This window comes from Motacilla alba, chromosome 1A (genome assembly GCF_015832195.1).
Source record: "Motacilla alba alba isolate MOTALB_02 chromosome 1A, Motacilla_alba_V1.0_pri, whole genome shotgun sequence".
NCBI lineage: Eukaryota > Metazoa > Chordata > Aves > Passeriformes > Motacillidae > Motacilla > Motacilla alba.
Genome location: NC_052031.1, coordinates 64,576,803 through 64,603,234, shown reverse-complemented (window position 1 = coordinate 64,603,234; position 26,432 = coordinate 64,576,803). Strand labels below are relative to the sequence as shown.

At 45.2% G+C, this 26,432-nt stretch overlaps 2 protein-coding genes across 2 annotated transcripts; one reads left to right on the top strand and one right to left on the bottom strand.

Moving 5' to 3' along the window:
* Positions 1-1,737: 1,737 nt before the first annotated feature.
* PKDREJ (polycystin family receptor for egg jelly) lies at positions 1,738-8,190 on the bottom strand. The gene has a single exon (XM_038152987.1). It carries the CDS (start codon positions 8,168-8,170, stop codon positions 1,796-1,798), a length of 6,375 nt encoding a protein of 2,124 aa, XP_038008915.1. The 5' UTR covers positions 8,171-8,190; the 3' UTR covers positions 1,738-1,795.
* On the top strand, positions 8,061-26,117 carry TTC38 (tetratricopeptide repeat domain 38). The gene is made up of 14 exons (XM_038153000.1): positions 8,061-8,192; positions 11,666-11,743; positions 12,209-12,290; positions 12,640-12,811; positions 13,825-13,998; positions 14,843-14,918; positions 16,009-16,128; positions 18,246-18,305; positions 19,362-19,400; positions 20,160-20,241; positions 21,126-21,291; positions 23,248-23,407; positions 23,693-23,766; positions 24,236-26,117. Exons 1-14 carry the CDS (start codon positions 8,169-8,171, stop codon positions 24,327-24,329), a joined length of 1,401 nt encoding a protein of 466 aa, XP_038008928.1. The 5' UTR covers positions 8,061-8,168; the 3' UTR covers positions 24,330-26,117.
* Positions 26,118-26,432: the final 315 nt, after the last annotated feature.

The window sequence follows — 26,432 nt, the reverse complement described above, 5'->3', positions numbered from 1 at the left end:
TCGGGCTCTTGACATAACCTCGTCATATTTGTAGAGATCACAGACTCTGTTTGAGGCAAGACACAAAGCGAGACAAGGTATCACTAATGCTTTCATTGTAACAGCTTCTTCGACTGCAATTTACACGGGAAGTTAAGGCAGGAGGAAAATATTTCTGGTACGGGACACAGAAGCATGAAGGTCTTAAATTTTGTTTACATGAAGCATGCCATTCCAGCTGTAAGAATATAGTTATATATCTTTACTAACGACTAGTGCACAGATCCACTTCTTTGGCTCTAAGGTGCCTGGAGCTGGAAGACAGTGGCCTCCAGCTCGGGAACCGTGAGTGTCTCCCGCCGGCAGTGCCCGGCCAGCAGCTCCGGCCTCCGCTGTCCTCCCCCACTCCCGGTTCCCCGCCCGGATCGCGGTTCTCTGCCCGGCTCCCCTGTGCCCCACCGTTCCCGGTTCCCAGATCCCCCAGGCTCTCCCCAGATCCCCTTTTCCACCCACACGCGGAGCTCCCAGGTTCTTTCCCCACCCCGTTCCTCGGTCCCCTCCTCAGCTCCCTCTGCTCCCGATTCCCGGTTCCGTGACTCTGCGTCCCCCACACCCTCAACCCCATTCCCCGTTCTGTGCCGAGCTCCCGTTTGCCTCCCGATCCCGTTTCCCGCCGGCTCCAGTTCCCTCCAGCGCCCACTTTCCACTCAGTTCCCGGGGCTACCCCTGTCCCCGCTCCCGTTCCCGTTCCCGTTCCCCGTTACCGTTCCCGTTCCCGCTCCCTTTCCCGTTCCCGTTCCCGTTCCCCGTTACCGTTCCCGTTCCCGGTTCCTAGTTCCCGTTCCCGGTTCCCGCTCCCTTTCCCCGTTCCCGGTTCCCGGTTCCCGGTTCCCGGTTCCCGGTTCCCGTTCCCTGTTCCTGGTTCCCGTTCCCCGTTCCCGTTCCCGTTCCCGGTTCCCGGTTCCCAGTTCCCGTTCCCGGTTCCCGTTCCCGTTCCCGTTCCCGCTCCCGCTCCCGCTCCCGTTCCCGTTCCCCCACACGCGGTGTCCCCCGAGTCCCTTCTGGGCTCGCGCGCGGACGCGGCGGCTCCGGGGCCTCCCTGAGAGGGGCAGGGGCGGCGGGCGGCCGGCAGGGGGCGCTGTGCGCCCGACAACGCGTCCCGCCTGCCCTCACTGCCTGCTGCGGCCTCGCGGGACACGCCGCGTCCCCAGCCCTCGGGACGGACACCCAGGCCTTCCCAGCGTGTCCCCAGCCCTCGGGACGGACACCCAGGCCTTCCCAGCGTGTCCCCAGCCCTCGGGACGGACACCCAGGCCTTCCCAGCGTGTCCCCAGCCCTCGGGATGGACACCCAGGCCTTCCCAGCGTGTCCCCAGCCCTCAGGATGGACACCCAGGCGTTCCCGGTCCCGGGACGGACATGCCGGCGTTGCCGGTCCTCGGGATGGACACGCTGGTGTTTCCAGCCCTCAGGGATGTTTTGCTCTTACATCCACATGTGCTCAGCCAGAGGTGAGAGCCATGCTCAGCACGCCGCTGGCTCCTTGGGCATCACCTCTGCGAGCTGGGCAGAGGAGCTGATACTGCTGTGAGATGCAAGGTCAGGCTTAGCCACAAAACTTGGGTGGGAGAAGTATTTTGAAAGCAGCTTCTACTCAGGGACTGGCTGTAGCGGAAACTGTTGGCATTCTCAGTGGAATATGCAAAATTTAATAGCAGTGATAAAAAGACAAGGTGATGGATGAACCTTCTCAGCATGTTTTCTTTCATCAGCTTCCAAATGCTGATATTGCTCGGTGCCTCTGACATCAGCAAGTTTCAGGTTTCATCTCTCTGAGTTTCTTCAGCTGAGTTAATCTCCACATCCTTTTCCTGAGTTACCTGTTTGGTATCTTCAGATTTTCTTGGACGAATTCTGCTGTGAGTTTCTTCAGCTGAGTTAATCTCCACATGCTTTTCCTGAGTTACCCATCTGATATCTTCAAAGTATCTTGGACGGATTGTGCTCATGGCTGAGAAAAGTAAGGATTTCAGAATTGAATTGAAACACACGTTCTGAAGAAAGGAGGTTCCAGACGCTATGAGCCACTCTCGGGAAGTCTGGTAGCCATAGGACAAACCATAGAGCACAATGAAGAAGGATGAGAGCACGGTTATGGTCAGAACCAGGCCCCAGGCCACAGGCACACACCACCACCACAGCAAGGGCTCAGTGTCCGGGATCTTGCGAAGCTGCCTGATGGTAGTGCTTAGCCTCCTTACTTTGGAAAAGATGCCCCCTTCCATGACATTGGAACTTGACTTCTGGGACCTTCTACCCATCTGAGGGGAATTCACAGGTGTCATCTGCTCTGGTGTTTCAATTACATTTGCATCTTTTTCAGATATTATGCAATTATTCCAGTACCTAGAATCTACCTTTGGGTACATCTTAGTCACAACAGGAGGAGGATCCTTCTGGGAATACTTAAACAAGGCAATTAGTAACATTTCCACAGGGAGGGTAAGCAAAGCACATTCAATTCCTACTGCTATTGATCTCAAATACCTCAGGTATACTGGAGCTTCGTCATTCTTGTCAGCATTGAAGAACATAATGTTAACAAGCAAGGTGAATAATATTACTGCTAAAAATGTAGACAACCTTTGGAACCTGGTGAAACCCCCAGCGATAACAGGAGCAAAAATTGAGAGCCATAGATGGTACTCTGTCAGTCTCCTGTTAAAATTAATAAGAAAATAGTCGAATTTAGGTAGAGGTATCTGGGGGTCTGTGACAGAAAATTTCCAGGCATGTGAGGGATTGTTCTTGTCAAGGAAAAGCCATTTTCTGCACAGAAAGAACCAGACCTTTCTGGTGGACATATCCTCAATTTCAGCTCTGCTTAAGAACCAGGTTGGAGATATGCTATCATTATTGAGCCTGATCTTGAAGGAACGAATATCTCCCAGATTTTTCGTAGTAGTTATCAGAAAGCAATCGATGCTTCCCCGTTGGAAAGCTGGAGAAGGCTGGTGCCATAAACAACGGAATTTACTCCTGCCGTACTGGCCGATGAGCTGCAGAAAGACCTCTGCTTTGGTCCCAGCGTTCCAGCGACTGCCTGTGTACAAAGTGACCAGAAAGCTCCCTTCATCAGAGGCCTCGTTGTCTGGCAGAACGATAATGTACTTGATCTCCTTCTCAATCCTGTCTCTTCTTATAGCCCAGCAGCACAAAAGCAAGTAGATGACAAAAATACAGAGCACTGTGATGAGGGTCAGTGGGTTTTTAGGTATGTCTGCTATCAGGTTTCTCCCCAGATCTACTGCGTTGGGAAGAACTACTACTTTGGCTGCCAGGAACTTGATGCTGGGTGCAGGAAGGGCTGCCACACTCCTGCGACGCCGCATAGAGACACAGATGCAGTGCACCTTCTCCCAGTTGGTCAAAGGGCCAATCACGCATGGGTCTTTGCTCCACTCACTTCCAACCCCATTCAGAAATAGGCATTGGTCATTAAAAATATATATGCTCACCACTCTCTGGTTTGGGTACCTTAAGATATAGTCTGTCTGCAAAACAACAGAGATGTTCTGAGCGTCTACACCACTTTGCTGCACTATGATTGTCAGCAGGGATTTTGGGAGACAGACTATATAGGGACCTTCAACGCTACACTCCTCAATGATTGTCTTATTTCCAGTTGCAACTGTTGGCATGTTGTGAAAAGCAGCAAATGAGGCCACGAGCTGAGCATCAGTAAGATTGGTACCTGTAAATATCAGCACCTTGAAAGTAACTTTTAATTTTGTCATGATCTGGAAGTACATGCTCGTGGCAGTTTCATTGATCTCAAAATGAAATCCTCCAGTTGTGTAGGTTTCTGTTTTATCGGGTCCCATTACTAAATAAAAAGTTGCAACTCCACCTTTCCTGGCAAGAAAAAAGTCTGCTCTTTCAGGTGTGATTGGAACTAGATCCCCATTAGTTTTACTCTCTGCAATTTTAAACCCCATGACCATTGATATAATATCTGATGTGTAACCTAACCATGGGAAGGGGCTCTCATCAAATTCAAAAATGGCAGTGGAAAACACAGTATCCGGCGCCACTCCTCCACCATTTCCTTTTCCCACCATTGGATAAAAACAATTGTGGCAGGTGTCTGTGGCAGGAAAATAATTTTTAATGTCCCAGGCTTCATTTTTCTTCAGAGTGATATTCCAGTGTCCTGTTTCTATTAGAGTTTCTATTTCTTCAGGGACTTTTCCCCAGAAAATTACATCTGTTACACCTTCCATGATGGAGAAAACATGTTGAATACCATCTGCACTGACATTCTTGAGATGCAGAAGATCAGCTCTTAGGACATTGGACAAGCACCTTAGTATTCCAGTGGTCTGAATTTCTGCTCCCTCAGACCAATGGATCTGACTCCTCTGTCTCTTCAGAATTCCTGTTACTTCTGTCAGTTTCCCAATGGCAAGGTCTTGTGACCTAACATTCATTTTCTCAACTGATTCTGTGACTTCAGAAATAACAGCCACTACTTGGTTGACTTCCATGATGCTATTTACTGAAATATTCAAGGCTGTTTTAACCACAGTTTCCCGAAGCTGAGCCTGAGGGAGCTGGACAATTGGTGTGTTTTTAATGTAGTTTAAAAGTGAGGCCGCAAGATAAACCAAATAACCAGCTCGAAGACGATCCCCAATCTGCTCAGCAGATGTTGACATGCTTAAACGGCCTGCCGAAACCAGCAGTTCATGAAACACACCTGAAAGGGACTGCGTTCTAGGTGGCCTCCTCACATAAGCACGTAAACTCACCTGGGTAAATGACCCGAATGAATCACGGATTTGAACATAAAGTGTCAAACGGTACCAACGGGAGGGCAGTCCAAGTGGGAGTAAAGATGGAGGAGTTTTAGGCTCAGAACCAAAGTACAGAATTGTGCCAAATGTGTTTTCCACCACAGAAGTTACTGTGGTAGTTTGGGGTACGTTGGAAGCTACTATCACTTTATATGTCAGAGGTAAATGGCTGTCAGAAAATCCTCTACACCTAACAACAAATTTTGTCTGAAAGGCAAAGCCGTAGCGGGGTCTGATGTTACACCTGCCGGCCTGAGGTGGCGTGTTTACCGAAAAGGGTTTTCTGAAGGATGAGGACCTACCATCCCAGGTAGTTACGCTTAAGTGAAGTACGTAGGATTGATATGCAGGCTTTGTGAAAGTCAGAGCATGTATAGACAGGTAAGCCCCAGACCTCCCCGTTGATGTTTTGGAAGACCAATCAAAATTAATTTCTTGAGAGGTGTCTGAAAAAAGGGACCAGTAATATAGTGGCTTGTTGCTGGGTTTACAGTTTGAGCATTTTCCAGATAGGGCAAACCTCTCTGTTGGAATTAAACTGCTACCACAGTTTTCAAGGCATTTCACATCCAGAATAAGTGGAGGGCCAGGATCTATCTCTACAACTTGATCAGCATACGCCGTCCTTCTGCCCTTTTGAATCACCAGGCGAAAGTAGTATAAGGTGTTTCCTGGGAGGGATTCTGGAGGTATTGTTTGAATGGGACCTGAGGGTGTTATCCATCTCAAATCCTTCTGGGATGGATGGCATCTGTTTTTCCATTTGAATTTCATGGTTCGGTAGTCTGCCGGGTCTTTAGTGCAGTACCAAGTATATATCAGTTGTCCTTCCTGTGAATCAGGATCAGAGGATCCAGAGCCATCAAGAGTCCATCTCTCAGAAAAACCCACTGTGCGGACCGAGCCTCCTAAGATATTTACCAATAGATCAGCTCTCTCAATCTGAACATAAATCATATCATACTCCTTGAGGACTATTGAGGTTCTAATTGGGACTACCTCAACAGCGAAATAAAACAAATACAACCCATAATCTAAATAATTAGCAGGAACAGTTAAATGTATCATTTTTACGCCAAACATTCCAGAAGTGTTTACTGGCTTTGACCAGTCTGGCTCAGTTTTTAAGTCCTTAGCAGGATAGACATGCCATAAAGGCTTGATAGATATGCCAACGTGGCAGTCTACATCCAACCTGACAAAGAGGAAAAATTCTAATGCCCTTTTCTTGTACAAGACACGGGTTCTGTCATCAGGTCTGTCAATCCAACATGTTGATATCCTACATTCTTTTTTCTCACAAACCACTGGTGCTTCTATGGTTTTTGCAGTACTGTTGTTGACCCTGACACTTAAAAGAGCCGGTGTAGGTGCACTGCTGGTGCAGTTCACTTTTGCCACAAACCCTGTGTATTTCTCTGCATCAAAGGGTAAAGCAGAGCGACGGACAAAACGCGTGGCATTTTTTACATGGTCATTGTATGTGTACGTGCTAGTCTGGACAATATGGTCTTTTTTCGTGCCAAAAAGCTGCAGATAGAAGGTCCACTCACACTGTAGCATCGGATGTTGTGCAGGGATAAACCACACTAAATAACTAAATTTCTGCAGAAAAGAAGGACGGCCACTGCTGAAAACATGAATGTCAAGGTCTCTTTCTGCCAGTGACCTAATCAAAGCCCTCTTCTGATTCATGTAAAGGTACATTTTGAACTTGTACCACTGTAAGGCCAGAAACTCTATGGTGAGTAAGTAGGAGAGCTCCTTGTATTGGTAGAACACAGTGTGTGTGTTAGGGCGATCTGTGGAGAAAGTGCTGTTGTTGTCTTTAGATGTGTAAAATGTTCCCTGGTTGTACCTGAAAATGTGAGTGCTGCTGTTGGTCTTCCCTGGAGAAAGGTTGACATGTATGGGAGTTTCTTTGCCAGCAGTTAAGCTCAGGGTACCATTGAGCAGGTGTAGTTCCCCCATCAATTCCTCAAACCTCTTTCCATCAACATGGAAGTAAACGCTGGCCACCACTATCTCATCTAAGCTCTGAGGTGTAGAAATGGCGCAGAAGTTGCTTGGCAGTGTAAATGGACTGTAGGAGCAGAGCCAACCTCCTATAGCTTGTGTGTCCACCAGTCTGTAGGCAAGTGTACTCAGTGTAAGGGGCTGAAGCCACCAGGATAAGCTGAGGGGCTGCTGAGGAACACTAAGCAGCTTGGAGCTGATACTGAGGACACGCACCAAGTCAGGCTCCACCTTGAGAGAGAGGTTGAGGCTTATGTGAGGCATCTGCTCAACACTGACCAAAGCAACGTGGATCCCGGGGTGCCTGTAGCGCACAGTCAAGCGGTAGCTGTAGTAGGTGGCACAGGTCTGTTGCAACTCAGCTGCCGGATAGACAGCAGGTGATGCTGTGTCCTGGTGCTCGCTGCTGGGAAGGAGAAGGGTCGAGGGGACACCTCCCCGGCTGCTGAAGCGATACTGCCAGCCAGCACTCTTGAGGCGTGCACACCAGCCCAGCTCCACCGGCTGCCACACTTGGATAACGCGTGTCTGCGGCCAAAGCACGAACAGCCGCATATCCTGCTCCGCGATCTCGACGCTCACGTTGCGGTGAAAGCACCCGGGTGCAGCGCAGGAGGCAGACGAGCACTGCACTGTAAGGAGGCTGGAGGCCCCGGGTGAGGGAGCCTCTGTCTGCAGTACCACCTGGCCTGACCAGCGTGAGATGTTCCTCAGAGAGGCCGCGTTCAGGTACCAGAGGCAGCAAGGCGGGGAGGGTGGCTGCCCCTCCTCCCCCTCTACCTCCAGCCCTGCTCCTGGGGCGGGCTGGTAATGCAGGGTCACGGTGCTGTTCCACAGGCACGACACCCTGTGCTCGTCGTCCTGCCGCTGGAAGACTTGGCCGTGAGGGCCCGGGCAGCTGACCCGCAGGGGTGACGGCTGGAGACGGACAGGAGACGCTGCCGAGCTCCGGCGGCAGCAGGCGAGCAGCTGCAGCAGGAGGAGGAGGAGCGCGGCCATCACGGCCAGAGGGGACGGGGCGGAGAACGCGCGGCCTCCGGGGGCTGCTCGTTGGGGTGGCGCAACGGCTGGGACAGCAGCCCGAGGGCACCAGAGCCCCTGCGGAGGGCAGCTGGTGTGAACTCTATTTAACCTGGGACACCGCGGGCCGCAGGTCGGGCCGGAGGAAGGAACAAAGATTTGGGGGCCAATAATCGCCACCGAGCTCCTGCCGGCGTCCCTCAGCGGCGGCGCGGAGGCTCCGCGCGCACCCGGCACGCACCGCCCGCCGCTCGCGCCGCCGGCGGCCCCGCCCCGCTCGCGTCGGAGCGGCGAGAGCATGGCTGCGCTGAGGGACTGCAAGGTGAGGGCACGGCTGCGGGGCTGCGAGCGGCGGGCAGCCTGACGGGCGGACGGGGCTGGGGGGCTGCGGGGGGACGGCAGCGCTGAGGCGCTGAGCTGCGCCCAGGGGCGGCGGGTGGCCTCCGGGGGCGTCCCGGGAGCTGCCGACGGGCTTCGGGCTGTGGCGGGCGGGGAGCCGAGCCGGGCTCGCTGTGGCCGGAGCTCAGCCTCATACACTCGGGTGGAGCTGGAGCTCAGCCTCGTACACGCAGGTGGGTTTCGGAGGAGGGAAGCTGCTGTTGGGATCTGGAAAAGGGGAAGCGGTCGCTGCATCCGTCTCTTCTGCTGGGGAAGCAGACCCGCGGCTGAGCATCTCTGGGTCTTGTTCCTCACGGCACCCACCTGCCCTTTCCGTGGGCCTCAGGAGTGGGTCAGGCCTTTGGTTAACTCTAAATCAGCCTCGGGTCAAAGGGTGCAACCTACAGGAGCTGCTTACTGATTAAGTAACTTGCATGCTCTCTTTCTGATAAACTCCTTTTATGGTTGTGTTTTGGTTAATTAGGGCAGTGGCCGGTTAAAACAAAGTCTTGAGAATTGTGTGAGACGAGTGCATGGTTGACAGAGCTTTGGGGATCTGTCACGCAAGGAATTCAAGAGGTGCCAACTGCAGCCCACAGAGAGCACAATTCTCAGAGCCAGCTAAGATTCTAGCAGAGGAGAAAATACAAATAAACAGTCACCAGGTCTCATGACTGAACTCTAATCTTAGAGCAGGGCAAAGGGCAAGGCTTTGGTCTCACCAAGAAGCAGTGAGAAGAGCAAAGGCCATGACTGTCTAATACAAGAGGCAAGACTCTCTCCTGGAGTTAGAGAGGGGGCTGTGGGAGATCAGTTAAGGAGAACCCAAAGGCAGCCTCTGTGCGAAGGGGAACTGATGAGCCTCACAGACTCTTGAGGCTGATTTTTGCCCACTCACACTCCCGCCTGGATTTCTTCAGTCACAGTCTGATACGTCACTAGAGAGAAGCCCCAGGACCTGAGTGTCCTGAGTGGTCTGGGCAGGACCCTTTATGTATGTCCTAGAGAACAAGGGGTGCTGCCTTTTCTGTGGTCCCAGTAGTTCTTTAGTTCTCAGTTGGCAAGGACAGATTATGTTTGGAGTGCATCTTGTACATCTCTTAGGAGCCAGAAGCTGCTGTGGGGTGGTTCTTCACCTGTAGCCCAATGTTCTGATGTGCTAGTAGTGGCACAGAGTAGTGCCAGAGTGCTGGCATCCCTGATGTGACACAGTCTTGCTGCCATTCTCCTGTTGCCAGAGTGGGAGTTTTCCAGTGAGGAGTGAGTCAGGTGGGCTGTAGCCCTAGCAGGACAGAGGCTTTCCAGAGTGGCTGGAAATAGCACATACCTCAGCTACATCAGCAGTGTCCTTAGAGATAGGTGCAGACACATTTTCCACTGACCCTTGTTCTGCTGGTTTGTTCTGGTGCTCACAAACAGACTTTTCCGTTCTTGTCAATCAGCATCAAGTCCCCTCAGAATGGGACATCATTTGCTGCTTGGCAAGCACCTGAAGCTGTTGTGTAAAACAGTAAAACAGGCAGTGATGCAGAGACCTGCTCCAAACAAAGCTTGTTTGTGATGACTGATGCTGAGGGTGGCTCCTGGCCTGCTTTGCAGGGCACCATGGAAGACAGCCAGTAAGTAGCAAGCCTGACCTTGCTACCTGCTTGGCTTTTCTCTTTATTCTTTTTCTGGATGATAAATGAGAATATGAATGTCACAGAGAATAAAAATGTTCAGCTCCCCTGAGGTTGCTAAATAGAGCTTAAAGAGTAACTGGCAAAAAATGAAAAAAAGATAAAGAGGTGTATATGTATATATATATATATATATATATATATATATATATATATATAAAAATATGTATATAAAAGAGAAAGGTTTATACAGGTATATATAAACCTATAAAGGTGTATATAAATAAATAAATAAATATATATATATATATATATATATATAAAGGTTTAAAGGTATGCACAGAGGATTATTATAAACATGGCTGGAACCAGTGGAGAAACAGATAAGAAGGACTACAGTGTTTTTTTGGCAAGTTACCTAACACAGAAACAACAACACATGCCCAAAGAAAAAGTTCAAGAAAAGGTCACCTTTAATATCGAAGCTTTCCGTGATTATGACCACCAGAGACTCCTTTTTCTGACTCTCCAGGACCATAAAAGAACTTCCAATAGGAGAAGGATGCATGCAAATTCATTCTAGGAATTAGTTCTGTGTATTAGATAAGGAGCATGTATTAATGAATGTGTATGATTATGGTGGATACAGACCTTGTTGCAAAGTCTCACCACACCCACAGAACAGGGAGAGTGTGTCCTGTGCAGATAACAAATGCCGGCTTCCTAGTGCTTCAAATTGTGTTAGGAAGTTTATTCCAGCCAATTTCAGTATCATGGATATAATATGAAGTGTAAAGAAAATGTGTAATTTTAGATTCAGGTCTAGTCTTTCGGGTGTGTAATTTGAAGACTCAATTGCTTTAGCTGTTGGAATGTGAGCCTTTAATCCAATCACAGTGGGAAAGCTTTAGGATGTATTAACAAAGTTGTCTTTGCCTGGTTACTTAAAAATTTGGACAGATTATTATAGCTAGGAAATGCTTTAAACTGTAAAATGAGAGGAGCTGAATTCTTGCAGCATCAGGAAGGACTAAGCCCCATTAGAAGTCTGAATTAGCTTGCCCCAGGTCTGTTTTTATAAATGTTGTCTATCTTCCATATTCTGTGTACTGTATTAAAGTAATGCTGACGTGATTGGGGCAGCTTCTCAAATGAACTCTGCTCATTTGCCAGCCGCCAGCCAGGAGATGTTGTGCCTCAGTCATGTTATGTTGCTAGAAGCTGTGGCAGCTCAATTCTGTTTTGCTTTTTAGCTTTATCCATTTCCCGTGTTCTTATTGTTGTCAGGCTTGTGTATGAATCTGTGATCCAAATTTTCAGTTGGTTAACTCCAGAGACTTTGTGGATTTGCTCTGCCAGGCTGTTTGGTGTGCAAGTTGATTCAGAAGAATGTTATTGTTTGAAGAAGATTACAGATTTATAGATTATAGGAGAACAGGGTTTTATTTTACCATGTCTCTACTTCACACGAGGTGTGCCTGTAGCAGAGGAACTCACCAGCAGCTCTAATGACTTCAGAATGGTGCTGTCATTGAGAGCTGGGCAACCTGTTGAGATCTTCTGATACACTTGGTAATTACTGGCTTCTTTAGTTTCACTACTAGCTCCGGCTAATTGAGTGTTAATGTAACTGCAGCTGAACAAAAGGTTTGTTTCTGCCTCGCTGTACTTCCAACTTTCCTTTTTAAAAGTGCACAGCTGATGAAAATACCAGAACAGCATCAACGTGAACATCTGTCAGTGTAGCCTGACAGATGAGGGTGTAAAAGGAGCACGTTTGTGTTTGTTTGTTGTGCAGGCCTGGCAGGATGCTGGACTTGTCCTGTCCACGACCAGCAATGAAGCCTGTAAGCTCTTTGATGCTGTGCTGACACAGGTATGACCGAAAAGCACAAGAAAATGTGATTTGGAGGGACTCGTGCGTGGAACGTTCTTTACTGTAGCTGATATTTAAATTTCTTATCAGCTGGGAGAGCCTCAAAATCAGGCCACCTGAGGAGTTCAGCCTTTAGCTGGCAGCAGGAAACCCTTTTAGCAGAGGGCTGTACCAGATGCTGCAGCTGTGGTGAAAACCTCAGCCAGTGTGCTCATTCCACTTGATACCAAAAAATCAGCCAAAAACCCTATAGAAATCCAGGGTAATTGGTTCTGCTGGTGGCTGAATTTTATGAAACCCCAGTTTCTCTGGTTTTCTATCACACTAAACCTTCCCAAATGCAACATTTGTCTTTTAGTCAGTTGCCTTGCTTTTGAATTTTAAGTGTCTGTGAGAACAAAAAGAAAAAAATCTTCCTTATCATAGAGGATTTCTAGACCCTCTCTTGCTCTGTCTCTCTTACAGTATGCAACTTGGACCAATAATGAGAGCCTTGGAGGTATTGACGGATGTCTCTCCAAGCTAAAAGCAGCAGATCCAAACTTTAGTGAGTATAACCTTTGGTTGTGAGCATGGAAAGTGCTGGGTTAATCCTGTTGTCTTGGTATTTAACTGACTTGGTTTATGCAAGGGCAAGGTGATAATTTATAGAATTCTGTAAATCTTCCTTGAAATGTGGAGCAGGCAGAGTGCTTTTGAATGGCGTTTTTTACTTTTCTTTTCACATAATATTTGAGTGGCTGTCATGAAAACCTTCTGAGAACTTTAGGCTTGGGAGTCTTCCTGGACCCCTGTGTCCACAAGTGAGTTTTATTGAAAATGCTCAGCTCCTCTGGTGTTTTATGGAGCTGAAGACTCTGCTGTGAGCTCAAGTGGTGCTGTGCTGTTTCCTGCAGCAATGGGACATGTCATTGCCAATGGCTTAGAGCTGATTGGCACTGGAAGGACCGTGAGGCTCGACAAGGAGCTGGACAGCGCCGTGAGAGCCATGGTGGCACTCTCCAAGTCACAGCCACTGACAGAGCGGGAGAGGCTTCATGTGTCAGCATTGGACGTGTTTGCCAGGGGGTGAGTCCTCTGTCACCCTGCTCGAGGGACTCTGAAGGGTTCCTTTGTGTGCTCCAGGCAGAAGTGAAGGTTGGCAGTAGTGGTGTGTCATGTTAGCTGACATCTAGCAAAGGATCAGGGTGAGATGTCACAGATTGTCCCTGAATTTCTCTCTCCATCCTAAGTGCCATGTCTAGCTGGTGAGCAGCACTGTAGGAAGTAAAGCACTCTATTGCCACCACTTCCTTGTGTTAAGCACTCCCAAGTTTAAAATGTGCCACAGATGCATCAGTGTGGTTTAGAACTAGGAAATGAAGTGTTTCACTACAGTAGGGTCCAGACTCAGATGCACAGAAGGAAAGTTACAGACTTCTGTCTCTTGTCTCCCTGTGTCAAAACCTATTTTCCCTGTAAAACAGGGACATAAGAGTGTCACACGTGCTGTAGAGGCACACTGCTTCATTCCATATGATAAATCTGTATGAACTGCAGAACATATGGGCTAATGATTCACTTTCATTATTTGTTTGCCAAACAATTGGGCAAGCATAGATTTGCCTCACATCTCAGCAAAGGAAGTGAGTAAGCTACTGAAGCCCTGCCACTGGGTTTGAGTCCCACAAAAGGAGAGGGAAGGCGTCTTTGTACATAGAACGTTCCATTAATTATAGTGGGTCTCTCTAGGAACTATTCAGCCCTGGAGGAAAATTTTTAGATTTATGGTTTAAGCTTGTTTCGTTTTCCTTGTGTGTTACAGTGATTTGGTGTAACCCAACACGATTTCTTTCATAAGATTTCTCAGAAGGTGCCAAATGAAGATAATCCCATTATTATCTTAGAAAAGACTAAAGAATTCCTTCAAGGAAGACAATAAGTCATTTGGTGAATTTTCTATTTTCTAGAAATAATTTTCAGAAATTCAGAAAAAAAAATTTCTGAATTTTCTATTTTCAGCATAATTTGAGTTCAGGACTAACAGTAGGGGCAGGCATGTATGCCTTCTTTTGGTGATGGAAATATTTTTTTATTTCTAGCCAACTTCCAAAAGCTTGTGATCTATGGGAGCAGATTCTGCAGAGCCACCCAACTGACCTGCTAGCCCTCAAATTTTCCCATGACACTTATTTCTACCTGGGATATCAACGTCAGATGCGAGATTCTGTTGCCCGTGTTTATCCTTTCTGGACACGTGATGTTCCACTGAGCAGGTGAGTCATGCTTCATTTGGAAATTGCTCTTTACCTGGTGTGCAAGGACGACGTGGTTTTTGAGTTCAGACTTACAAGTTCAGGATCTTTTGGAAGCAAGACATGTAGACAAAAATCAAGAGTCTAGAAGTTAATCAAACTTGACCACTGATAGAACGTGTTTCCCAATATCCCTCTTGAAAATGTTGGTGAGGGATTTTTCTTAAGTGAGCTGTGTCTCACTGCTGTTGAATATAGCACATGGTGTGTAACACAAAGGATAAAATCATGTCCTCACCCAGGGCAGTGGCAAAATTTCTTCATTTCTTCCAAAAAAATACTATTCATCTTGTCCATTAAATAAAGCAGGTGCACATAACGTCCCTAATTTTTTTTTAATGGCTTAATGGGGATGATTTACAATCAGTTTTAAAGGGCCGCTTCATGTCAAAGTACCCTCCTGTGGTTTTGTGGGCGCTGGGGAAAATGTAAAAGATTGCCTTTGAGATGCTCAGATGGCTTTGGTGACAGCAGTGTCTCACTTCTAGCCTTTTAATTCTGCATCTTGCAGCTGTTATGGAGATCAGCAGCTGGTTCTGTGTAGCTGGTGATTCCATTTCATCCAGAGATGGAAATGTCCATTCTGATGTGCATCTTGTCACTGTTTGCCATACTGGTGTCTCAGGGTCATTCATTTCCCCTGAGAATTAGCTTAGTAGTTCTGTATCCTGTGAGCTTGGACCCTTGTGGTAAGTTGCTCTGCAAGGACTTTTTTGAGTAAAATGCTCTTTCTAGTGTGTTTTTTCAGTCCTGGACTAAACCTTGTTATAAATGGATGATGTGTTCTTTTTCCCCCTTCTGTTAGCTATGTGAAGGGCTACTACTCTTTTGGACTGGTGGAAACAAACCTTTTTGACCGTGCTGAGAAGGTTGCCCATGAGGTAAACTGCCTGCTGTTGGTGCTAAAAGGCTTGAGAATTCTCAGGCAGGATGTTGGTTTCTGCCAGTTTTTAGTCAAAGCAGCAAGGAGATCCAGCTCAGCATGGAAATGCTCACAGATCTTTGTGAGACTAGTTAATGACTCTTCTCACATCTCCGCCCCACCAAGGCAGTTTCACTGGACTGTATTCCCCTCACTTGCTTATGAGCATGTCAGATGGGGTCAGAGCACCCCTATAAAATCCATCTATCAGCCCATCTGCTGCTTCCCACGTGTGTAATTGGCTGTTTACTCTTGTTAAAGAATGTTGGATTGTTTTGACATAGTCTGCTCTTGACAATCAGTCCTGTTTGGCTTCCTGCTCCCTTTTTTTTTCCTAGATGCTTGTTCCTTGACTATTGAACAATTAACTGTAACAATGTTCCTGGGGATCAGTATTAGCCAGCCTGTTTCCTTTCTATGAAGATACTAATTATACTTGACTTTCTCCAGTCCTCAGGATTATCCCTGTCCTCCAGGAGTCTCAGACACAATTAATCTCTAATGGGTGTTCTTGGCAAAACTTCTGTTAGATCAAATTGCTGAAAGTGACAAGCGAGACTAAACCCTAAAACTTAACCTTTACTAGGTTCATGTCTAACTTTGCAACATGCCAAAAGCCTAGTGGGAGTTCTTGGGCCAAGGAAGAGGAATTGGCTGATGACTCAGAGCTGGCCATTTTTTGGAAAAGAAATAATTATCTGCAAGGCAGTATATCATGGAATATATTGTGCCTGTGCCTGCAGTTCCTTCATTGATGCACGTCTGTGAAATAGATGTCATTTCACAGTCGTCATCAAAGCCTGTGTTTTAAAGTGTTTTGCAGGTGTTCATCTCCCTGCAGCAGAAGCTGGGAAGTGAAGTCAGCCAAGAAACATTCTCTTCCTTTTCTGTCCAAATCAGACTTCTGGGCTGTGGTTAGTTGGAGTGGTGCAAGGATGTACTTAACATGCAGCAAGTAAAAGTAGTCTCTTGTTTCTAGATAAGCAGTGATAAATGTCTGCATTGCAAGTTTGTAAGGCTCATCGTGTTTTCCTGTTTTTCCCTCACAGGCTTTGGCTATAAATCAGACAGATGCATGGTCTGTCCATACTATAGCTCATGTAAATGAAATGAAAGCAGAGGTGGAGAAAGGCTTAAAATTCATGAAGGAAACGGAAAAGAACTGGAAGGTAAACGTTCTTGTGGCATTTCTGAGGAAGCTATTTTTAGGTTTTCTTTTAATTCCTGCAGCCAAGTTCTTGAGTCCTCTGCCTGCAGTTCCTTCCAATCTGCAGACCTGTTACAATCAATGCAGAGTTTGCATTTAGAGGAAATCCTCCTTGGAGGTGCTGCTACTCTCCATGCAGCTTTTAAGCAAGAGGCAGGAAGAAGTGGCATGTTATGAGGGACATGACTGTTCCTATTTGTGATCTGTTGTGTGGTTATAAAAATAAAGTGACCACTGATTCTTTCACAAGCTTTTTACTGAGGCTGATGTATGCGCAGTCAGTTGAAGGACCTGGCTAAATCCCCTCATGGGACCCAAGATGAGATGGAAAATGACACAGTCAAATCAACCGTTTCAAAACACTAAAATACTTGTTTCCTTCTGGATGGGGAGGGGATTTTAGGAACAGAGAAATTATGCTCTTACAGATTGTCTAGTGTACTAATTACTTTCTAGTGTCTCAGTTACCTTATATATCCAACATGTTTGATACCATCTTTCAGAGTATTGAACAGGTAAATTAATCTGTTTTGTGGTCCTTTGCTGTAAATTAAGTTTTATTTTGTGTTTGATAGCATTTACCCAGTGATTAAGTCTGTTCTATTCAGAGCTGAGAGCTGTGAGGTTTGCCTTTGCTAGAGCCTACAAGAGTCTATTTTAGAGTCATCTGAGCTGACTATCCCACCTCACACCAAGAGCAGGACTGGATAGTGAGACTAGAAAGGCTGGTTTTGTGCTTGTTTTATTTTTTAAGTTAAGCATTCAGATACTGGGCTTGGAAGAGCAAAACTCTTGCTTGAAGATCATACCTGTCACTTCCCAGAAAGCATTTTGTCTTTTAATACGTTAGTTTTAATGAAACAGTAATTGACAGTTTGGGTGATACCTTAAAAACCTCAGTCAATGAGTTTTGGGTGATTTTTTTTTTTTAAACTCTTGGTTCCTAAAATAGTTGCATGTCTCTGTGATTCATACCTTTTATCCAAATAAAATCAAGTGGAAGCCCACTTCTCTCTAGCAGTTTAATCTTTTTCGGAGCTCAAATTTAGCAGCAGGGAAAAGGTTTTGCTTTATTTAGTCAGGTAATTCCATGATCTTGTTTGTATGACATTTGGAATGGCAGTACGATCTTCAGCTTGGTATTATCAGTGTTTATGCCAAGCACGTAACTGCTTCTGTTGCTTGGGTTTGGTTTGTGATTTAATATTAAACAAGCAAAGATTACCAGAATGTTTATCTTAGAGGCCCTGACATTTATTGGGAACCTTTGCCTTTGTGCTTCCTGAAAGTGGTTGTTACAGTTGTCAGTATGACAATAAAGATGATTTTTCCACTTGTGAGACCATTAACTTTAACTACAGAACCAGGAGAGAGTGGGAGGAGAGGAGTGAACCTTTCTGATATTTTAATTTTCACCAAAAGATTATGGAACTACGTTTGTCTATTATTAATGCATTCACAAAAATGAACTGTAGTTGCCTTGAACTGCAGGTTGGGGAAGAGGATTTGAAGTTCTGGTGCCAGCTGGAAAGGACAGTGCGAAATTGGTGCAGTTCAGCAAAAATTCATCTCACCTGATGAGCTGCCAGTGTGTTTGGCATTTCTTACAGCTTCTGTAGCCTGTAGTAAAACTTGTTTAAAAAGTGATTCCTCTTTGTCTGGGGTAGGCTCTAGATGGCCCTCACAAGGCCTCCATATCCTCCTCTCTCCACTGTCTGGCCAGGTAACTTCATACAAGATGCTTAAATTTTAGATGAGACAAATCTTACTCTTCCTATAGATGTGGATTAAATTTCTTTTTTAAAAAGGGTGCTGAAGAAAGGTGAATTCTGAGGCATCCAAGTGAAACTCTTATCTGGAAAATGATGTGGGGGGAACCTTGGGTTTGAGGTGTTGCCCTGAATAGCTGCAAGGACAAGTGTACCAAATGAGAAGGTGTCCTGGCAGCTGATTTAAATTTCTTGTCTCTTTTGTGTCTCCTGAAGTACTCAGTTTTGCTGAGGGAGGAAACAGAAATCTGACTAGATAACTTGAAAAGGGGAGTTATTTTGTAATTTATTTATTTTTTTCTCTCTCCAGAGCAGTGATATGCTTGCTTGCCATAATTACTGGCACTGGGCTTTATACTACATTGAAAAGGTATGAGATATTTTCATACATGTGCTTTATGGTCCAGATAGGTTATCTAAAGCTCTTTAAAAGGCAGAACTAACATTTACCTGGTGGGGGGGAGGGGGGAGGTGTCACCTATTTGAAGGAATATTTTTATAAAATAGCACAATTCTAGATTTACAAAGTGGCATAGTCCTTTATTACTGTAATTTTGAGAATTTTAATTGCATTAGTCAGCACTTTCAGGATCTTTCTAAGAAAGTTGAAATATTTCTGTGAGATTATTGCATATTTGAAGATCCAATAGTCTCACTAATTACATTTAGCACAGTTATTTGATAGCAAGATGAACTTAGATCTCTAATTTTGACACAAAAATTAACAAAATTCTTTGCAAATTCAGTACTCATTTTCTGGCCCAAACATTTGCTGACTATAAAAAAAGAGGCCATAAACTCTAAATTGGGTTGCCAATGCTATTAATTGTTGTTAGTAATTCTTACTATCGAAAGCCTTTAAAAATGGTTGAAATTTTACCCAGCCTGTCAGAATTTCCTTGGATTTAATGCTTAGCACTCATGGGGTTCTGCTTAATAGGGAGATAAATGTGGCATCCTTGAGAAGGCTGCATCCTTTGGCCAGACAGCAGAGTGACACAGAAGGAACATAATTCTCATCAGGAGTCCAATAGTTTGTTTATTTTGTCACTTCCTATCTACATAACTTTTTTGAAGGCTACTTAAAACTGGTTTTTTTCCCCATCTCTTTGCATACACCATGGGGATGCACTGATTCTTGCAAACATCTGTGAAAGGAACATTAGAATGAGAGGCAATACCTTCATGTTTCTCCTTCTTGCTTAACTTGTGCCAGTATTGGTACTTCTTCTTAGATGAAACCTCAACATACTGATCATTTTGCCTGTTAAATCCAGTTTTTTCTGCTTTGAATACCTCAAGGTTTCTTTGACTCGGTTTGTTTTGATCAGGCAGTCCTGAAGAGCTGTTATGATGTCTGTGAATGTGTTTGTCTCTGGTTGCTGTGTCAGCAAGTTAACCACGCAGTCCTCCTTTGCTTTTCCAGGGGGAATATGAAGCTGCTTTGACAATTTATGACCAGCATGTGAGTAGGGGTCTTTTTATCTTTACTGAGATCATGCAAGATCATGATGTGATGATGATGTGTGCTTTCTTCCTTCTGTGTGACATTGGGACCTATCACAGTGCGTGATCTGCGTATAAATATTGTTTACATCTGTTACCACAGTCTTCCAGGGAAACAACTTCTCAGCCCTTCTGGGGAAAATGCCCCAAGGACTGAGTATTACATAGTTGGAGTGCTTGAAAGAGCTACAGTGGTACTGATTTCCATTCTGTCCATGTTTCTTATTCATACCTTTCAAAGGATGTAAACTAGTCAAGTCACCTCTACAAAGAACTGGTTTTGCATGTTAGGTACAAAGTCAACTGTCTGGATTTCAAAACAACCTTTTTAAATAAGCAGTATCAATTTAGATAACATAGCACATCTTTGTAAGGATTGTAAAAATACTGCAAGCATTTAGAAAGCTGCTGGGCAGATTTCTATCTACTAACATTGATCCAGTGAAGTAATATTTATGGCAGAATTTTGGAAAAAAATAAAAATACTGTGGTGACTCTCCATATTTACTGAGAAAAACAACGCATCTAAACCATATAAGTTTCTGTCATTGCAAATTCCTTTATCCAAGAAAAATGCAGTTAGGACTATTACAAAACAAGTAATTTTGAATTAATAGAAGGATAAAATTAATTTAATGCTGTGAAAATAAGTTTGATAATCTGAGGAAGTCTCCACTAGTGCATCACTTGGCCAGCCTATGAGTACTTGTGATTACAGATTGCTCCCGTGTGCCTGGCAAGTGGAAGCATCCTGGATATAGTTGATAACAGTTCAATGCTGTACAGGCTTCATCTGGAAGGTAGGATATCCTCTGGCCATTCTTTTTTATAAGTTTTTCTTTTTCCCTTCCCCTGCCATTCATGTTGGGGAAGTATTTCAGTATAATTACACAGGAAGCTCGATCAGTGTTTCAGAAGAAACTTGAGAAAAGCATCAATGTGAACTTCCTGCTAATGTCCATAAGCTTCATTCTTCCCAAGAGCTTCCATTTTCCATGCCAGTGTGGCATAGCAGTCAGCTCCAGCTAGCATAGGTCACATGCTTTTTCTCTGACGACTTCACTTCTATTGTTCTTGGAGGTCTGAGGCTGAGCAAACAAATGCATAAGCCTCTAAAACCCCATAGCACTTTCTGGCTATAAATTTCCAGTCACATCCCTTTTTTTCTGTTTTGATCCTGATTGGAATAGTTAGTGTGGGCATATCAGCCTCTGGCTTTTTGTACTCCCCTCACTCAGTGGCCTTTCCCCTTGTCAAGTCAGTGTTTATGCACTGGGGTTCATGGCAGGGGACATGATGGGCAGACTATTTCACACTTTTCTGCTAAAACACTAATGATGTATTGGGGTTTTTATTAAATCCATCTTCTCACTCTGTCTTGGGATTCCCACAGATGGCTCCTGGTGAACAGCACCTCCAAAACATTGAGCAATCTCATAATAAAGCCAGAAGCTCACCCAATGCAGACTAAAATAATGCCCTTAAACTCCTGACAATCAAGAAACTCTTGGCCCACAAAAGGCAGGCTGCAGCTGAGCATTGTTGCTGCATACATTTTGCTACATCAGGAAATGTTCTCTTGAGTTCAGCAGAAATGCATTTTATGCTGAGTGGCTGACAGTAATTGCAAAGTTGTGCTTTCTCATGTGGCAATGTTACTGACAAAAGTGTTTTTTACTCTTAGGTGTAAAGCTTGGCAACAGGTGGAATGATCTGCTTGGGGTTACGAAGAAGCACAGCAAGGATCACATTCTTCTGTTCAATGATGTGCACTTCTTGATGTCTTTCCTTGGAGCCAAAGACCACAAAACTACTGAGGAGCTTTTAACAACTCTGCAGGAGCTTGCCAGGTAAGCAATGGAATTCCTGCACTGGGTTCAGTGAATAGCCCTCTGAACTTCAGGCAGTGATGTCTCTGGCTTGCAGAGGCTCCAACACACTCCTCCCTGCCTTAGCATGTCACTGGGACACATCTGGTTTAAGCAGGGCAGCGTCCAGTTAGGAGATCCATATTATTATCCATTTATTGAGTTCATGTCTAGAGGGGTTCCTCATGTTGTTGAGCAGAAATCTTTTGTGTTTGAGGTCATGGACACCCCCTGTCTGTTTCCTTTCAGTGGGGTCGCACTAAGCTGTGTTACAGACAAGAAGTACATTAATAAGAACATTCTACAAGATATGTCAGCTGTCTGTGGTGGATCTTTTCTGCTTTAGTTTAAAAGGTTAATAACAGAACATTAGTTGGTAGTGATATTCTCATGGCTACTCTTTGATATGTTGTCAAGTCCATCTGCAGGAAACTAGGTTTCAAGTACTACTAAAGTAATCATCTAGAATATTTCACTTTCAAATTAAGTTATCTGAAAAAGTTGAATATTTAAGTACTACATCCCAACAATGAAGGTTTTGTGTTCCCTTAGGTATTAAATGACTGTGAATTGCCTTGGGGTTTTTTTAAGGCGTTGATATATAGATGCTTTAAATTCAATTTCTTCCCCCCACTACACCCTTTTTTCCCTCTGTTTAAGCATCTCTTGCTTCCTTTGTCTTGAAAAAGACAGAAGGAAGGAGAACCTGAAATTGTCACTATTTGATCCTGATTATATGTGGTTTTGAGGAATACTGTAATTTTTAAACATACTTACCAAACCAAATAACTTTCAAATCAAGCCTAAGTATGTCTCGTTTAACTAAAGTAGAAAACAGCAAATATCTTTTGTTACTAATTCTATTGTTTATATAAGTATGTCAGGATATATAAAGTATAGAAAACTGTTCACCACAGAGGCTTTAATGAACATGTGTTCATATATGCTACTTATTCTTTCACCCAGTACTTCCTTTCACCTACTTTCAGCCTTAATAATGCATGTGTACATTTTTAGCTGTAGTTTGAAATATTATAAAGCTTCACTTCATTATTTGAGAAAGCAGGCTGTGAGCTGAAGGGACTGTGTTAATGATTGGATTCGTTTAGGTCTATCACAAATATGTAATATATAAATAATACCCCAGAGGCGTTTTGTATGTGTTAAGAAAGCAGTTGTGCAACCTGGGGACAAACATCTGGCATTGCCAGTGGCATTTTTCCCTGGCCTTAGGCATGGAAAGTTGCTGGGAATTTGTCGGGTGTCCCATGGCGCTCTCTGGTGGTTGGTGTCACAAGCTCCTTTCCATGGGAATGCTGGACAAAACGTGGAAATGAGGAATTGTTCCTTCATTTTCACTACTGGCTGTCTCAAGCTGCTTCAGTTGAACATCCGTTGTGCACTTTTATCTTTCTAGGATGCCACAGTTTGTGTAAGGAATGATAAACACACAGGGCAGTGTTGCCTGCTGGAAAATGAAGGCTGGCCCAGTGAAAGGAGCAGGAAGTTTTGTAACGCTGACATGAGAAGGAGCTGGCTGTCAAGGTCACTGGGAGCTGTATGCAAGGACTGGTGCCACATGTGGCCGGACAAAGGACTAGCAGTAGGATGTTCTGGTGGGGCCAGCGGAGGAGAAACTGCCGTTTTCGTACTGTCCCAGCCCAAACTGTTCATTGCAGAGCTAGGAGGGGTTGGGCTTGTGCCTTTTGTGGGTATATTCAGGAGGATAGAAACTGATTGCTGGATGAGTAACAGAAAGGTGAAGGTAGCATAACCACACTGAAAGATATGATTTAAGTACCTGAAACATCAGGCTTTGTGCAGTAAAACAAAAAACCAAAAAACAAAAAACCTGTCTGCAGGCAGGAGCAGACTGGCATTGAAATATGGCTATTTATGCTTTGGCTTATGGAAGTTAACCACTTTTTCTTTCTACAGAGCACCTTGTGAAGACCACCAGCTTTCCCTGGCTCCTCGTTTGGGGCTGCCACTGTGCCAGGCTTTTGTAGAGTTTGAAAATGGGAATTGTGACAAAGCTGTAGACCTGCTGTACCCAATCCGTTATGAACTGGTCCAAGTGGGAGGCAGCGATGCTCAGGTAAAGGAGATCCAGAAAAGACTTTTTGATGTGACTCAATCCCCTTTCAGTAGCCACCATGAAGCACTTACCTCATCAACAGCACTTCAGTGTCAGACAGTGGAAAGGGGAACTGTGCTTGTGACTGAATCCTATTTGCAAATGCTTACTAGCAGGGTTAGCTATTTATTTTTAATGTTGATTTGTTTCCTTGCTGTGAATTTAATAGTTTGGTAACCAAGACATTGTAACCAGCCATACATTATAAATTACTTATTAGTTTGTATTTTGCTGACTTTTTTCCAGAGAGATGTTTTCAGCCAGTTATTGATTCACGCTGCTTTAAATTCTAAATCAAAGGCCAAACGAAACCTTGCAAGGTGAGTATTTCCCCTGATAAACATTTGTGGAAGTAGCACTGTTGCTAAAGGTAAGGAGTAATGAATATACTCTAAAAGTAAGAAATAATGAATATATTCAAACCAATAAATTTAAGGCCAAAATTACATGCAAGCATCTGTGTTAAATGTAGCAACATTTAACCAGGATAAAAAGTACAATAGCTTCCAATTCCAGAAGTCCTCTCTTTCAGCCTGGATGGATGATCTGTGTATGTTCAAGGGTAGTTGATTTTCAAATGGTTGTCTTCAGATATAGCCTGTTGACCGTGTGTGTTATGGACTGCTAAGCCTCTGTGAACTGCTGCAACGCCAATCAGTGCCACTGCTGACATCTGCTCTGCTGGGAAGTCAGAGGTGTGCTCTGCCACGTGTCAGCACAGCCCGTTTGGCAGAACAGTTTATCCGCGTTTATCACCCGCTCCTCACCCTCCTGCTCCTCCTTTCACAGGTGTCTCCTGCATGAACGGGATATGATGAGACCCAGGTCACCAATGACTGAGCGACTGATCAGGAAGGCAGCAGCTGTGCATTCCATGGCATAGGAATGCACAGCTGGAAGAGCCAGGAGGAGCTTTCCACAAAGTCTGGGTGCAGGGAGTGCAGGGGTGCTGTGAATGAATTCGGGGAGGTACTCAAGGTTGAAAGATCTGAGAATTATTTCCTTAAAAAAACGACAGAGCTGTTGCATTTCTGGAGGTTGTGTCTTAGATGACTCCACAAGGAAAGAAGAAAACTTGCTGATAATGCAAGCAGAACTTGCTGACAGAGCTTTCTGGAGCATCCCAAAGGCACTGCTGCTCTGGTATGTTTTCCTGAACATTCCCTCTTACCCTGATTATACACCGTGCAGTAACAGTGCCTGGATTTCAGTCCTTCTTTGGCCCAGTTTGTTACTTGGCCTGCATGTGAAGTGAACTGCTCAGGAAATTCAAAGGGAGCTTTGAAATAAAGCTGATAGGAAGATGTAGGGCCAGAGCCAATACAGGCATGAACTGAATTCCATATTGAGCTTCCAGCCCATTCAGGCAGGAGTCACAGATCTGTCTGCATTCAGATCTCTTTCCAGGTGTACATTTTTAAACTCCGTCTCATAAAATGTTAAATTTTTCCTCCCAATCCAGCACATCAGAGCTTTCTGGCTTTACTGGGTAAACGAAACCAGACAAGAACCAGACAAGAATAATGAGTATTCTGACATGGTGCTCCCTCAGCACTTCTAAATCTTTCAGAAAAAGGGAAAAGCCTGGGTTTCAGCTGAACAGTACCCTTTCTGAGGGGTTGTTGGACTGGGTCTTTGTGCTTCCCTGAGCTTTTGGATAGTCAGGCCTTACTACCATCTCATTCCAGAGAGGCCCTGCATGTTGGCAAAGTGGGGTTTAAACCAGGGTTAAAGCACACACTTCGGAGAGGTGAAGACCAGGAGTGAACTTCTGCCCTGGAAAAGAGGGCTCAGGGGGACAGGCACAGCTCGCTCCCAGCACATGTGATGGGATAAACTTCGGTGCTGCAAGTCAGGCACCTTGTGAGCCACGGGCCTCGAAGGAGCTCTGGTGCCTCTGGATTCCTGCAGCATCCCAGAGCTAACACATTGTCTTGCAAAAGTATTCCAGAAATCCCTAATGACAGGGAAGATTGTATTTCAGACCAAAATTGAACTCATGCCTCCTTTTCTGGAATAAAGTCCCACACTCTGCAACTGCCCAAGCTCTGGCTTTGCTTCCACATCTGCAAGCTCTCCTGGTCTCGCAGGCCTGCCCCTCCTTCCTGTCCAGCTCAGGCTCTTCCCCATGTCCCACGGCAGTCTTCTCCTACAGTTTCCTTTTGACCTAAGAAAGCACTTCCATAGCTGGCCCTGCACTGCCCCTGGAGTTTCTGCATCATGGAACAAGAAGTGGAAGTGTTTCGCTGACATTTTGCTTTACCTAGTCCTCCCCTGATGCAGAACTAACTTATTTTTAAAGGAAGAATAACAAAACCATGTAGGGAATTGCGCTCCTTGCCTTCAGGTCTTCCGATTTATGAGCGTGCTGTTCTTCAGCAGCCAGCTTGTCTGTTCAGCCGTGGTGGGGGTGACTCACTTGGGACACTTTACACTGGATTTTTACTATTATTTTTAATAAGTGCACTTCAAGCAATGACTTTAGACAGGTAACTTTTTACTCGAGGAATGTAACAAACTAAGGGAACAAAAGCCTGAGAAGGCTCTGGCTGGCTGTGCAGGGTGTAATCAAGGTAATCAATGACAGCTCTGCTTTTGATGGAACATGATTGAGACTTTTGTCTGCTTTGCCTTAATAAATTCAAAGATTGTTAAGCAAGCAAGTACATGACTTCTTTGCACGTGTGAAGCTTTTGAATGTGTTATTCAGCCTAATTTCATAGATGTGTAGCAGTGTGCACCCATTTGTTTCCATCACAGTGGCCAGAAGCACCCAGCAGTGGAGAGCAGCAGTATCTGTGCTCACACACGTCACAGCCCAAGTGTGGCACAGCCTCCCAGGGGTTTTCCTGAGGTGCCACAAGGTGGGAGAACTGTTGTTTCTTTCTCATTTCCTGCAGTCAGAGTATGCATTTTCCAGCTTTCCTTCCCCTTCAGCTCAGCTATCCAGACTGCAGCTCTCACCCCCAGTCCAGCCAAAGCCTTG

Bases quoted from the DNA above. Each gene is read 5' to 3' on its own strand.
- PKDREJ (XM_038152987.1), bottom strand. From the start codon at position 8,170: ATGCTCTCGCCGCTCCGACGCGAGCGGGGCGGGGCCGCCGGCGGCGCG.
- TTC38 (XM_038153000.1), top strand. From the start codon at position 8,169: ATGGCTGCGCTGAGGGACTGCAAG. The intron at 14,919-16,008 runs GTAAACTGCCTG...TTTCCCTCACAG, and splicing joins CTGAGAAGGTTGCCCATGAG to GCTTTGGCTATAAATCAGAC. The intron at 16,129-18,245 runs GTAAACGTTCTT...TTCTCTCTCCAG, and splicing joins AAACGGAAAAGAACTGGAAG to AGCAGTGATATGCTTGCTTG.